The sequence below is a fragment of the Polyodon spathula genome, chromosome 11 (assembly GCF_017654505.1).
Source record: "Polyodon spathula isolate WHYD16114869_AA chromosome 11, ASM1765450v1, whole genome shotgun sequence".
In the NCBI taxonomy this organism is placed as follows: domain Eukaryota; kingdom Metazoa; phylum Chordata; class Actinopteri; order Acipenseriformes; family Polyodontidae; genus Polyodon; species Polyodon spathula.
The window spans coordinates 35,277,503-35,293,434 of NC_054544.1; the positions used below are offsets into that span (position 1 = coordinate 35,277,503).

General features: G+C 35.6%; 1 protein-coding gene across 4 annotated transcripts in view; it reads left to right on the forward strand.

The window, feature by feature from the left end:
* LOC121323625 (transcription factor Dp-2-like) overlaps positions 1-15,932 on the forward strand; it is a 35,440-nt gene that overhangs the window by 13,289 nt on the left and 6,219 nt on the right. The window contains exons 4-11 of one of the 4 annotated variants that reach the window (XM_041264781.1): positions 1,127-1,224; positions 4,542-4,663; positions 5,546-5,593; positions 10,443-10,611; positions 11,265-11,408; positions 13,277-13,345; positions 14,020-14,171; positions 14,735-14,901. In XM_041264781.1, the coding sequence (XP_041120715.1) occupies positions 1,127-1,224; positions 4,542-4,663; positions 5,546-5,593; positions 10,443-10,611; positions 11,265-11,408; positions 13,277-13,345; positions 14,020-14,171; positions 14,735-14,901 (969 nt within the window). Of the gene's footprint in view, positions 1-1,126; positions 1,225-4,541; positions 4,664-5,545; positions 5,594-10,442; positions 10,612-11,261; positions 11,409-13,276; positions 13,346-14,019; positions 14,172-14,734; positions 14,902-15,932 lie in introns of all 4 variants that reach the window. The other 3 variants (XM_041264780.1, XM_041264782.1, XM_041264779.1) reach the window with 3 other exon arrangements.

Sequence of the window (15,932 nt, forward strand, 5' to 3'; positions counted from 1 at the left end):
CAAGTTGAAATTGTGGTCGCCTTATTTGCATACGCAGAAGGAAATATTTAATATTTTCTTTATGCATTCTCAGGGTACAGTACAATGACTTTGAAAAGCAATTTTCAATTAAAGTGCCAAAGCATGAAAACTAGATACATTACAAAAGTAAGAATTTATTACATTTTTCTTGTTGGTTTCTTTTAAAATTTCAAAATGTGGTGTGCGAAACAAAAATGTAATCGCATGTACTCACTATGTTCTGAATTAGTATTTAATAAGAGTTAAACATTATAGGTAGTTGTCATACTGTATGAACTGGTACATCATTATTCTGAAATACACAAAACTATACAGAATGCATACAGTATTTAAGTAACAGCAGATGGAATGCACAAAGCCAGAAGGTGTGTACTGTACAGGTGCCCAATCAACCTTTTGCAGGGATAGGTTCTTAAGGGATAAGTCTTATCCTTTTATGAACTGAAATCTGATATGTCTAGTAATCTGATTTCCAAGGTGTGTGGTAGTGGCCTTTTTATTTATTTATTTTTTTTTTTAAAACATCCTAATTCCTGCAACAATAAATCTCCCCCAACCCTAAACACTCAGTGTAACATAAGATTTAACATAATATTCTGGTAACGTACTGGGTGCACAATTGTATTCTGTGATTCTCCAGACCATTTTGTCAGAGTAGTTTTAGAAAACAGCAGCCACTACACTTTGTAAGGCTCAGATTTCAATATAGACCATTTGAGGTACTGGCTGCATATTTGCAGGTTTAGATAAACACTGCATGCTAAGTATTTTGGAGACCTCTGACCAAATATGGTTGCCATATTGAAGTTGTGACTTTTTTCTGCATGATAAACAGCACATTTTGAGAGATAGTGTTCATATTTGGTACACAGCTGTATGGTTCCATTTAACCAGCCTTCATCCATCCAGATTTTGCCCCTGCTCTTAAGATGTTTTGAAATTTAAAAATGTGTGTCTTAAGCACTGATTAGTTTAGTTGATACTTCACCTCTTAATTCAAGTTCCGTACAGATGCTGAACTATTAATTTGGCTGTGTATTTGACAGGCTTTTCATTTTTGCTCTGTTTGTTTGACATTCAATTATACTGATTGTATTTCTTATAGGCAATATTTCAGTGGTTGCAGTCCCAGTTTCTTCTGATTTGTACCCCTCAGCAAAGATTACTTTAGCACCAATAAACGTGAATGTTGGACCCCAGATGGTAAGTTCATAATCTAAAGCATATACATTTAATATGTTGTTGAACCCAGCTAATTCTGATACTGTATATACTAATATAAACACATCACAATGTATATTTCTTTTTCAGGACCAAAACCCCAATAGATAAATTGCAGTGTATCTAAATAGTCGTCATTTAAATCCTCGCAATAGGACCCATCCTAGTGTTACTTATTTTTAAAGGCGGGTCTGAAGAGACTTGCATGTAATTACAGTAGATGTTTGATTTTTTTTATAATGTTGGTACCCAAAGGGCCGTGTGTTCATTATCTAAACAGTGGTGGTATTTAGATCATCCACTGTTGGCTCAAGTGATGTTTTATTTTTATGACCTAATTATAAAACAACATATGACCAGTAGTAAAATAGTTACTGTTTAACAGCCCTTGAATTGACCTTGTGCCATCTACAGTACCCAACTTATCGCTACTGTGTTGTGCTAAATTTCTTCCCTACGTTTAGTGTACACTATAGGTATACGTAGCATCCTTCCCTTTTCTCAAAGAAATTAGTAGAGCTGTACAAACTGCTGCTTGAATTTGTGTTTTTCGTGGCATCTGTCCAGACCAGCCATCACCAAAAATTATTTATTTTAATTAGGTCTATCTATATGTAAGTATAACTTTTTTTTTTTTTTTTTTTTTTTTAAGCTTGTCTCACTCTCCCAGCAAATATTAGAAGCATGTCGCCTTACCGTTTTTGGCATTTATTAGGTTTCAGGACACAGATTATTAATGCACCTACACTTTAGAATGTATTTCTGTGCACTTGTCTTATGCATGTCAAGAAAGGAATTGTTTGGATTAATCAATTTAAAAACCTGTATAATTTACTGTTAAAACTGTGCAATTTTTCTTTTGAACACTAATCTCTGGGAAATTTCAGTTCCTAGCTGCTGGTGAGCTGTCAGTTCCCACGTGACACAGAGAATCCCACACTCCTCCTCGTTTTTATTCTGTTTTGGGTTACTTACTGATGTGTGCAAATGGGAAGAGCGAGCAGTGTTTCTCTATGGAGATTGAAACTCATGTTCAGTTGTTTGCCAATCAATTCAATTATTAGTTCTTTTCTTCTATTTAAAAGGAGCCTACTGTCTTCTGTTCTAAAACTGTAAGCAAATGTCCATGTTTTCGTTTTCATCCTCAATATGTAGATTTTTTTAAATGTAATTTATTAATGTATATATTTATGTAGTTTTAACATCTAATGTAGTAGTATTTGTTTATGGTACAATTGGAATTTAAGATGAATTGCATGCCAAGATACTGAACCATGAAAACACAAAAAAATAGAGATGATGCATAATGCAGCATCAACATGTTGAACATACTGCCCTGACTCTGAGCTTAAAATGAATCCTCATATAAACATTGTGCTTGATTTAGAAATTCAGTTTTCAGAGGGAATTGTATTCCTGTCAGAGGTATTTCCCACAGCCTCATTAGCATGCATTCTCAAGCACACTCTGATTTACCAGAAATAGGAACTGCAGCAGTCAGCTCTTTCGTCACATCAGGTGTGTTCAATGCTTTATTTTAAACAGGACTTTTAATTGCATGCTGCTACACTTCTAAACCTGAGAGGGAGGTGGGGATACATTCTAGCTTTTGATCAGTGCAAATAAACGTTTGTGTCAGGAAGCTGCTCCATTAACAACAGATTGACATGAAGTTACGTTTACGTTTTGGAAGTTGTGTTTATATGCAGTGAAACTGCCTTTAAGGGGTTAGTGATGTTATGAGCCTTTTTTCTTCAAGTTCTTGTGGGACACTGTAGATGGCAGTATGTCACTGGATAATGCTCTTGTATAGGCTCACAAACATCAGTGACACCAGAAGTCATCTAAAAACTGATTGTTTTCTAACTGCCTGTACCTATAAGTCTTGTGTGTTTTGTTTTTTTACATGTTTATCCATTACTTTATTCTTTTTAGAATGAAATTTAACTGCAATGCAAATCTTTTGAAATTCAACCACACTTTATTTGGTTGAAGCTGTTGGTCACACCGTTAAGCTTTACCTTATCATGAATAAGTAGAAGCGTCTTTCTGTCACTTATCCGCTTAACTGCTGGAAGGAAATAAGCCACATAAGCAACTAAAGTAGTCACTTTTCATGCTATGGCATTAAAAGATATCTACCTAAGATTAAATGTTAATGTGCCATGATATTTATTATACTCTTGCATGGGTCATTTTTAACTGAACCCCAGTAGGTTACTTGAACACCAACCACCTCTAATGATTGGCAACAATGTTCTACGTTCATTTTTAATTTATTGATTATCTTCCATGCTGTGCTAAGGCAGGTGTGTTACAAGTATTGCTAAAAATTTCAGTAACTGGTGTTTCTATAACTTTTCGCTTTCATGTTTCTTGATTCAGCTGTGTTTCCTTTAAAAATGTGGACTGTATCTGGCTAAGCTTCTATAGGGCATGTGTTTTCATGCCATGCATGATGTATCAGAGAGAATTATGTTTTGTGATGACAATCCCTCACCAGTACAACATTATCATCCATCCTCCGAAATCCCGTCAATCTTCAGCCACTGTGTGCCATAATTGCAGTCATACTTTGACTGTTTGGTTTTGGTTGAACTAGATCTATTCACCTGAGAAGATTTTAAAGCCTTTTTAACCAACTGGATGTGTTGTTGCTTCATAGAGGGAGACACCAACATGGTATTTTTTGTGTATTGCCCATTTATTTATTTATTTATCTATCTATCTTTTTTTTTTTTTTTTTTTTTTGAAAAAAGAAAATCATTTTCAGTTTTGTTCTTAGATAGTGCAATCCTTAAAAGATTAAGTTTCAGATTTTGAAGCCATTGCACAGTTGCCTACAGAAAGTTAATTTTTTGAGTCCTATATCAAGTTAACCTTTTTCCTCCACTTGCCCATGTAATATGCTATACGTTGATGTTACGAGCTGCAGTCTGAGAGATCATCTGGCAACAGTAAACACTTAGCTATTTCTACTACTCACAGACTACATGATGCCGATCCTCAGAGTTAGTCTTTTGAGCTATAACTAAGCCATTTAACTGTGTGTCTGCATATTAGGGTATGGGTTTAGCTGACATATTGGTCCCTTATAAGCCATCAGAAGCCAGAGAGGATGTGGAATTAGAATGGGAATGCCAGGAATTGTTTGTTGTTCAGTTAAAATGTTGCCACTCGTGTAATCTAATAAATAGAAAAACTGATGGCAACAATTACTCCCAAATTGTGAGTTTTTTGCAGTTTTTTTTTTTTTTTTAAATTTTTATATGCCTTTTTGTGTTGCCTTTCTTTTACAGATTATAAGCACACCTCAACGAGTACAGAACTCGGGCAGCATTCACATTGGGAGTCCATACACTCCCAATTCAGCAATGGTTACCCAGAGTCACATAACAGAAGCATCAGGGTGGGTTCCTGGGTAAGTTCTTGCCTTATGAGCCACGTGTTGTGCTTGAAAATGTAAATTCTTCCCTATTTTCATATAAACAGTGGCTGTTCTGTATTTTATTATATTAATAATGGATGCATTTTTAGGCTTGTGGTCTGATTTATGTATTCAGTTAAATAACTTTAAAATAAATAGCATCACTATGTAACACAATTTTTGTTCCTGGGTAGTAAGTGTTATTTCCTAATTGCTTATGCCTCAAAAGTATAGAAAATGGCTATTATTCCCCACAAACTTTGCTTTTGTGACCAGGACAGGTAAATTTCAAAATATCACTATTTCCAATGAGAAAACGGGCGAATGTGTCTTTTCGTTCACATAAAGTCAGAAAAAAACAACATATGAATCTAAATTAACATGTATTTATACTAAAGTAATACAAAAATGAATACAAAAGATTTAGAAGTGAGTAGTTTTTCGAGATTTACGATTATACTGTAAATTTACCACCTGTGTTTTTATTTATTTTTATTTTTTTAATTCTCTAATTCTAAATCATATTCCCTACCATTTCTAAATTAGGGCTTTCACAGTTAATTAGACCGGTTGGATGAGTGAACAATGTTGGTAGACAAATCCCTTTTTATGCCACTAATTGCCTTATTCCCCTAATTTATACTTCCTGTCAATCTAGCTATATTCCTTCGTTTTCTTTATTTTAAAGTTTTGTTATTATTACTGTCATATTTGTATTGTCATTATTTGTGGTTAAACACAGTAACAAATAAAAAGCATTCCAAGGAAGCCTTTGACTGTAAAATGTAGATATAATACCAGTAAGTAAATAAGAATAATGTGCAGTCAGGAAGAAAAAATAAGTTGACTAATAATTGCATTTTCTTCATGTCATAGGGTCAGAAAGCGGACTCATGAATTTATAGAATCTGATTTTTCAGACGGGTAAGTGACTCATCTTTTCCTAGCTATGTATTTTAAAATGGTTACGTAAACAGATATTGGGTTCTCTTGCACCATGGCCTGTCCATATTAATCTGTTAGCTGGGTTTGTCCTGAGGTCAGTATCCTTCTTGAATATTAACACAAAACAGTGGATGCTTAAGCACAGGCCATATCCAAATTTATGGTTTCCTTGAACGTTTAAAAAAAAAAAAAAAAAAAAAAAAAAAAAAGTAATTTATATTTAAAAAGTAATGTGTTGCTCAAAATGCAGTATTTTAGCTTTAATATCTTAACTGAATCGCCAATGTTTGAATCATGTTCTGTATTAAAATTGTCTTTTTGTTTTTAGCTGTTTTGACCTTTAATGTTTTTAATGTTTGACCTCATTAGGTAATGAAGTTCTCTGTTTTGCATATCAGATTTATGTTGTCCCCCGGTTAGATAAAATTCTATTAAACTTTTTTGTGATTAATATTGGTGCACCTAAAAGGTGACTGTTTAAAGACATTGGAAAATTAACACAGTGGGAGTCATTCTAAGGGATGGGGAAGCTGTTCAGTTTCCATACCATCCAGTATTAACCTATTGCACCACCTTACGTTTGTTGTATTTATATATAAATAAAAAGAAAAAAAAAAAAGAAAAATGCCAGGTTCGTTAGCGGTACTTTTTTCTATGCATAGCAGAGTTTATTGTTTGTGGTGGTGTCAGTGTAACACACAAAGTATATATTATTTCTTGATGTTTGCTTATCATGCAACAGCAAAGATCTAAGGTTGTGTGTGCAAATGTTCCATCATGTTGGATAATGTGCATCTTAGCGTGCAAACACGTTTTAATCTTTATTTTTGGTGAATGCCATGTGAATGAAATGTGCTGAAGACTGAACTACAGTCGTTTATTCATTCTACAGGCTTGTCATGATATGAAACAATGGCTGTGATTGTTAATTCTGAAAAAAAAAAAAAAAAAAGCCCACTTGTAGAAAGTTGGGGATTTTTACCCCTTGTGGCCAGTGAGATGAGCCTACATATTTTCGCATTTCTATAAAAGTTTCTAAATAAAACTAGTTGTAGTAGTCATAGTAACAATGTTTGTCTAACATCTTTGACTAAGAGTCTTGCAAATGCTAATGATTCAAAAGAATAAGTACAAAATAGCTGTAGTGAAATACACTGAATGGCTGGCATATTTAAGACTTTCTTGTGGGTTGTATAACAGAGATATTTAATTTCTTTAATGTCACCTACTAGAAACCTAAAACTCAGGTCCAAAGATGTTGCCGCTGTTTTTGTAAAATAAGTAAATAAGTAATATCTCAACCTACTGGTGGAGCTGCAATATTTTAAAGCAAACTATGTTAGATGCTTTTATAGAAATTAAACATTGTGGTACTGTTTCTTTTTTTTATGTGGTTGAAATGCTGGTTTAAATAATTTAAGAGGAGATGCACTTGTAGATCATAGTCATCCCTTGGAATATCTTTGAATTTGTAACAAAGCTTTTAACTATATAAGGGCAGACACTGTTGTCACTTCTCTTTATTTCAAGTGTCTTCAATTCTCACTGCAAGCATTCTAGCTGGATCACGTGGGATTGAGGCACAGAGACCCCTGACAGCAGATCAGACAGGCTTCTATATCTGCTGTGAAACAGAGAAAGGGAGCAAATGTGACAGGGAATTAACTATAATACGGTTTCCTGTGCCTGTAGATTTGCCATTTTCAGAAGGTCACTGGCTCCAGGTATAATTTACTGTTATGTCCATCCTACCAGAAAAAGGATTTGTGGGCTTTTATTTTTATTATATAAATAATTAAGGGAAGATAAAGGAAGAGTTAATCAAAGATGTTAGATTGATTTAAGACGCCTGTTTCTTACCCTAATGACATTTATAATTGATGTCTCCAGTAAGAATTGTGCTGTTAGATTGTTCTATTGATTTTTGAATACATTAATGGTCAGGAACGATGCTGTGCATATGAAATGGTTGCTTTGTTGCACATTTAGGATAGCACAGACAGAGGGAACCCCCTCATCCTACAGTATCTGCTGCTCCCACAATTCAGCATTGCATATAAGTGCAGACACAGCACATGTTTCCTTATTTTTTTATTTTATTTTTTTATTAGAACGTTGCCTGGCACTTCCTTCACCATTTTATTGCTTGCCTTTCCTTCGTTCCTAATTGTTCCAAACTGGGAACCTGGAAGTAATTATTTTTGACAGCTGGAAAGGTTTGCCTGCCACCTATCAACTATCACAATCCTTTCTGATTCAATCTAGGGGAGCTGCGGCTGCTGGCTGTACTGTAAATCACAGATGCTGTATTCAACCTAGTTCAACTAATTTGTGCCCTTTTCAGCAAATGCTGTATTTGCTGCGGTTTTATAAATCTGGTGTAACCACCATTTGCCTCATGCAGCACGACACATCTCCTTCGCATAGAGTTGACCAGGCTGTTGATTGTGGTCTGTGGAATGTTGTCCCACTCATCTTCAGTGGCTGTGCGAAGTTGCTGGATATTGGCGGGAGCTGGAACACGCTGTCATACACGTCAATCCAGAGCATCCCAAACATGCTCAATGGGTGACTTGTCTGGTAAGTATGCAGGCCATGGAAGAACTGGGACATTTTCAACTTCCAGGAATTGTGTACAGATCCTTGCGACATGGGGCCATGCATTATCATGCTGAAACATGGTGATGGCGGCAGATGAATGACCTGACAATGGGCCTCAGGATCTCGTCATGGTATCTCTGTGCATTTAAATTGCCATCGATAAAATGCAATTATGTTCGTTGTCCGTAGCTTATGCCTGCCCATACCATAATCCCACCACCACCATGGGGCACTCTGTTCACAACGTTGACATCAGCAAACCGCTCGCCCACACGACGCCATACACGCTGTCTGCCATCTGCCAGGTACAGTTGTAATCAGGTTTCAATCATGAAGAGCACACTTCTCTAGCGTGCTAGTGGCCATAGAAGGTTAGCATTTGCCCACTGTGATGTCGGTTACGATGCCAAACTGCAGTCAGGTCAAGACCCTGGTGAGGATGTCGAGCACGCAGATGAGCTTCCCTGAGAAGGTTTCTGACAGTTTGTGCAGAAATTCTTCTGTTGTGCAAACCGTTTCATCAGCTGTCAGAGTGGCTGGTGTCAAACGATCATGCAGGTGAAGAAGCCGGATGTGGAGGTCCTGGGCTGGCGTGGTTACACGTGGTCTGCGAATGTGAGGCCGGTTGGACGTACTGCCAAATTCTCTAAAACGATGTTGGAGGCGGCTTATGGTAGAGAAGTGAACATTAAATTCTCTGGCAACAGCTCTGGTGGATATTTCTGAAGTCAGCATGCCAATTGCACGTTCCATCAAAACTTGAGACATCTGTGGCATTGTGTTGTGCGACAAAACTGCACATTTTAGAGTGGCCTTTTATTGTCCCCAGCACAAGGTTCACCTGTGTAATGATCATGCCGTTTAATCAGCTGCTTGATAAGCCACACCTGTCAGGTGGATGGATTATGTTGGCAAAGGATAAATGCTCTCTAACAGGGATGTAAACAAATTTGTGCACAAAATTTGAGAGAAATAAACTTTTTGTGCATATGGAAAATTTCTGGGATCTTTTATTTCAGCTCATGAAACATGGGACCAACACTTTACATGTAGCGTTTATATTTTTGTTCAGTTTATATGAAGTATAGTATATGTCAATAGTGGCATGACAAGTTATGTTGTAACTTAGTAAAAGTATTTCTATGTAGACACAAAGGGGCAAGGCACACTGCTGTGTGTGTATTTTATGTTTATATGTTGTGTGGTGTATAAATGTTTTTGTATATGTATTGGTGCACAGGATATACAGTAATGTGGGGGTTATGTAGCACGACTGTTATTAAATGTATACTGTATCTTTATTTAGACACAAGGATGGCACAGTCACTTCACATGCAGATTAAAAGAGGTATTTGATTGGAAGCACGGGAAGTGCAAAAAGTAGTTCACGTGCAGATGTACTGAGATTTCAATTGAATGATTGCTTAGCAATCCAGTCTCGGTACAGCTGCATAAAAGGATGAATGTTTCACTCACTCAGGGTTGTGTGTTCAGGGCAAAAGAATGGGAGAGAGTGAGGAGAAAATAAATAATAATAGCAATTGCTACTTTCTGCTAGAGGACCAGCACGGTACTTGTTTGTAGTGTTCGCCGTGGTTTACGGTTAGTTTGTTTTTGTTCAAACTGTTTGTTATGTCAGAGTGTTTTGTCTGTTCAAGTGTTGTATTTCTTCATTTAATAAACACGCAAGCAGCGCATATATCGTTTTCCCAATCTGCTGTCTATGTCTCTTCATTTCACTTCCAGTGCTGTGTGTTTGTTCCGGGGTCTGATGTCGCTGCACAGCCCAGCTTGCCACAGCATAATAACACTTGAGTAAATAATGCACTTCATATGTTCACTTTAATATGTAAAACATTGCAAATAGTTAGAGCATAAGGTTGACTGTGGCTGGTCTTTTAAGAGATAATACCAGTGTCTACATCCATATTGGATGTATTGGATCCTACTGTTAGTAAATAACAAACTGGAGCTGTTGAATCCCATGAATTATAATGAATATGTTCCACTTGTTTGTACTGCTGATCATGCTGTTCATGGTTTCAACAGTAAAAATATCACTGCATATAAGCCTAATTAGTGACCCTGTATAGATAACAACAAGATAAGGAGCATCTAATTAAGCACATCATCCTGTTGCGACCAAAACAATTTGTCAACACTAACTTTGGCATTTGGTAATTTGTCATTGTATATTAAACATTTTTTGTTTTGTTTGTTTATCCAGTAGTAAAAGAATGAAAAAGGTGGGCGAAAAGAATGGAAAAGGACTGAGACATTTTTCAATGAAGGTGTGTGAAAAGGTGCAGAAAAAAGGAACCACTACGTACAACGAAGTGGCAGACGAACTTGTCGCTGAGTTCACCAACTCAGCAAGCCTTCTGGCTGCTGATTCTGTAAGTAAAATGCTAAATGTAGCTTCCAGTATTCAGGGCTAAGATTTGTTCAGTAACATTTTTTTATTGTTTTATTAATTTCTTTTATATGTGGTGAATTTAGGAAAAGGAAGGGTTAAATCATTTGTGTGTTGAGTGCCCAACATATTCTGGAAATACCCCAACAAATACTTTTCAGCATTATTGCTGCTACAGAATGACTGACTGACTGAAATGGCTTTGTGGATAATTTAATCTGATTATTTTCTGCGGAATGTTTAAATTATAATTAAAAAAAGATTTATAAAAAGAGGTTTAATATATCTGATTCTTTGTATTTATTTAAGGAAACTTACTTGCTACTTTTTATTTATTTGGATTATTTAAAGTGTATATGCTTTATAAAAAAGTCATTATTGCATATTTTGTCATTTTAAATTGATCGCATTTCAGGTAGCTTTGTTACGTGGTAGTATACCAACTGCTAAAAGGATGAAATGGTAATAGCAGCAGAAATACTTCTAAAAAGTGGACACTATGAATGAACCTAATGATTGTAAAATCCTTAGTATGAAAATACACCATGCCATTAATCTGGTATAAGCTGATCCGATTAGAGGCACAGATTGCTTGTTATACTTCATAATTTTATTTGCATTTTTTTCCCCCAGCAGGTTTATGATCAGAAGAACATTAGGCGCAGAGTTTATGATGCTTTGAATGTACTCATGGCTATGAACATTATCTCAAAGGAGAAAAAAGAAATAAAATGGATTGGGCTCCCTACAAATTCTGCTCAGGAATGTCAGAATTTAGAGGTACAGAATACTGTGTTTACCATTTGCCTATAATGAAATCCAATTTAATTATATATGTGTGTGTTCTTCAAAAAAAGAAAAAAGAAAATTGTTCTTTGTCATTTTTTATGCATATGTTTCTCCCACAGAGGTTTGAACAACCTGGTTTCCCTTTCCCTTAATGGCTGTAATGTGAAATAAAATAATATTTCTCAGACGCAGAGCAAGTTAACAAATGTAAACATTGTCTATCCCTTCTATTTTAGTGTAGTCACAGCAGTCGGAATGATCCTGTTGGCATGCAATACCACAGGGCCAATATTACAAATATCAAACGTTTTCATAGAAAGTGTACAACCCTGACCTTTACCCTGCGGCTATTGCTCTAGAGACGAGCAATAGCTTACAAAAGGACTTGTTTCATGAGTTATCACTTGCTAAAAAAAAAAAAGAGAAGGCTGACAAAAAAAACTAAATGAAGCCTAGCATTTATTTATGTATGTATGTGTTTGTGTGTTTATTTGCTTATATATATATATATATATATATATATAATATATATATATATATATATATATATATATATATATATATATATATATATATATATTTTATTATATAATAATAAATTAAACCCTGTTTGAAAAAAAGATGAGTTGGGAGCATTGAATAAAATTGATCTCCTACTCCCTTTTGTTTGCTGCTTGATTGAAGCAGTCAGAGAACACATTGAAGCAGATATAATTTTAATTAAAACCAGGCACTCCCTTGAGAGATCCTTGTCCATGCTATTTGAGTATATTTGCAGCACAACGCTCTAATTATGTTACTGAAGGGTGCTGGGCATAAACGTGTTCTCGTAACTATGCAGTTTTCAGTTCATTATGTCACTAGATTCCCAGTGCAAAACCCAAAGATTTCTGTGTTTAAAGAGTATCGGCATACTGTCGAATATCCAAAACGCTGCCTAGTTTATGTGTGCGCTACTTAGTTTCACATTTAACGGTACATTGAACACATTTGACAGCCTTTTAATGAAGGACTGGGAAAAGTTCAAAGCTTTATTCTAGAGAATAATTTACAGCTCATTTAACTGTTTCTTGCTGTCTTTTTGTGTGTAATGCAGTTATTTTTTTTATTTTTTGGACACGGAACTATAAAAGGGGGAAAAATAAAACAGTAGGCATTGCATGCAGTGATTCTCTGGGGAAGTGTGGAACTGCCACCTGCGTTCCAGCCCACAGGAGGGACTGATCTTTAACACATCTGCCACTGCCTTGCTTCACCAGCACAGCTCTTCAGAATAATGACTATAGATTACTTTAGACATCTTAATGCCAAAGGCTGTTGGGTGTCCCAGTGGGTGGACTGGCAAGCTTTTAAATAATTGGTGATGGCTGTATACTTAGCTCTTGGCTTTCATTATTCTCCTTTACACACAGTATAACTAAGATGTCAAAAGAGAAGAGCCTTGCATTTCTTACTAATAAAAAAAAAAGAGATCTTGATTGCGAAAATTATGATTTAAGTGCTACAGTTTAAAGCTGTTTTTTTTTCCAGTTGATAAGAAGGCCAGGACACTGTGTAATTATCTGATTATAAAATGCCAAAGAAGCCATACTGGGTTTCACACTGTTACTTGGCATGGCTATTGTAGAGAACAAAAAGTCATGTATTCGCCTGTAGTTTTGTTTGCCTTGTCACAGGAAATCATACAGTGCCGTTTTTGTCAGCCTTCACCTTGTTCTTCTCACTTTGTTAAATCGATGTCATCCTATTTTATGAAGAAACCTGTCCTTTGTGTCTTTTGAGTACTGTACATCTTTATGTAATATGATCAAACCTACAAAACACATTTTTGAGCAGTGTCCATTTTTATTCCTTTTCAGTTGGAAAAACAGAAAAGGATGGAGAGAATTAAACAGAAGCGGGCCCAGCTACAAGAACTGATATTACAGGTAAAACAAGGAGAGAGAAAAGCCGCCTTTGTAACGTGAAATACACCATGAGTGCTAGAAGTTTTTAAACTTGACCTGAGGTAGCTTCTCATTTGCATGTGAAAAGAGGAACTTTTTTAACCCATTGCAAACGATACATCCTGAATTTGGTGAGGGTAATATAGTAAGGCATTCATAAGGAAGTCTCTAGCAGTTTGTCTTTACTGGCACTCATTTATAAGGACCACTCACATAAGGGTTTTTCTTTAATTTCAGCTCTTGGCGTATCTGTTATAATGTAGTGGATTAACAGTAGAATGTGTTTCATTGCAAGCTTCTCCTCACATAGTGCACTCGTGTCTGTGGAACTATAACTACCCTTCAGAACTCTTGAGGCCTTATGTTTAAGTAAGTGCAAAGGCAGTTTACCAGAAAGGGTACAATAAATAAATACAAATGGCAAGAAATTACATTCTTCCAACTACCGTTTTTATTCCACTTTGAACATTTGCTTGCTTTTAATATATGGCCCAAAATAGTTACATTTTCATTTATTTATTTATTTTAAGTTGTGTTGTGTTTTGTTTTTTTTTGATTAGTAATGCCCCTTCCATTTTAATATTATGTTTTAAATTAATTTATATTTATGGCTTACCGCTGTAATGTGTTTTTTCTGTGGTCAATTCATTCTGCAGCAAATAGCTTTTAAGAACTTGGTGCAACGAAATGCGCGGTCTGAGGAGCAGAACCAGAGTCCTCCATCACAAAACTCTGTGATCCAGCTGCCTTTTATCCTTCTCAACACCAGTGTGCGGACTGTCATTGATTGCAGCATCTCTAGTGACAAGTGAGTGACCGCTCGTTACCTGCCAGTATTATGCAATATGTGTTTGTGTTGCATATTAAATGCTATTTCAACCAAAGAAATTGCTTTTAATAGCACAAGCTACATATTATGAAAGAACATTTGGAGTTTGATAATTAAGTCACATTCTCCAAAATGTTGCATTTTGTAATTATATTCCAAACTTTATGTATAAGTTTACTATTTTTTTTTTTTTTTTTTTTTTTTTTTTTTTTTTTTTCCATTTCCATGAAGTTGGTTTTCAGCAAAAGGTGTGTGTATAGATAAGATGCATCTGTGTCTTAAAGGCACTTCCTCCATTGAGTATAGTGACACTGGTAAAACCGATACAAACTATTATAAAGAAGATTAATTGTTTTTTTTGTACTGTATTATCAGTTTTACAGTTTTTGGTGTCAGGACCCATAACTAATGTTTATCCTTATGTTCAGAATGCAATTCACATGTCACATTTCACTCTGGCATGTGAACGTGGAAAAATGATTGTATTACTCAAGCTAGTGTCCTTGACCAGTCCCTAACCACCATTCATGATTTCAATGCAGGTGTGAATACCTCTTTAATTTTGACAACACGTTTGAGATTCATGATGATATCGAGGTGCTTAAACGGATGGGAATGTCCTTTGGCTTGGAGTCTGGAAAATGTTCCTCGGAGAATCTGAAAATTGCTAAATCCTTAGTGCCAAAGTCTTTGGAAAGCTATGTCACAGGTTGGTGTTTTTTATTACTGTTATGAATAACTCCCATACAGTTTTTAATATACTGCACGGATGGAAATAGGACTTCCATTGCAAAGCAGTTTGATCTATTTCTGGTCTTGCTAAAGAGTTTAATAATACACAGCTGAGCTTGTGTTAAAACCTGGAATAGGTGAAACTGCTATGCATCCCTGTACTATTAACTATTTGCTTAAAACTTTAACTAGAAGTGGTGGTGTTAGTAATTTAATTTGGTGCATAGTAGATATGAAAAAAATTAATACAAATCTTTAAAAAAAAAAAAAAAAAAGCATTATGCTGCCTGCTCTGAATGTAGCTGAAAGAGACATATCAATCTCTTATTACATGGCCTGATTTACTGAGCATTTGAAGTCAAAATGGTGCAAACACTGCTTGCATGAATTTGATCAAACTTAGCTCAGCATTTGTTACAAGAAGCTATTCCACATATTGAAAATGTAGGTCACTTAAATTTTAAACGTATAAACTCTAAAGAAGTGGTTAAACTTTTAGTAATGTGCTAGACATATAACCGGTCATGTGACAGATGTCTCAAATGCATTTTTTTTTATGCATTCATTTTAGTAATTTATCATCAGTAGTCCAACGCGTAGCCGGCTGCTCTAGTGCCACAGTAAGGGTGGATATTCTAAAAAGGAAGGGGTTTTGCAATTGTCTCCAAGTAGCTTTTCTAATTGGTGCAACAGAAAGATTGCCACTGGGGGGTTTATTCTTGGTTGATCTAGTGCTTCATTGGTGCACTGTGTGTGTGTGTGTGTGTGTGTGTGTGTGTGTGTGTGTTCATGCCTGTAGTAGGCGTGATATGACATAAATTCCACGTCAGGGCTATAACATTAATGACAAGTGGTTTTTTTCGAGTTTGTTCTATATTTAAACAAAGGAAGACACAGTTGGAAGTATTTTGAGGAACCGGACGGGAAAACCGTGGTATTTAAGTAATTATGCCAAACAAAATTGCCATACTACAAAAACACAAGTTCAATGTTTCATCATTTTGAAAT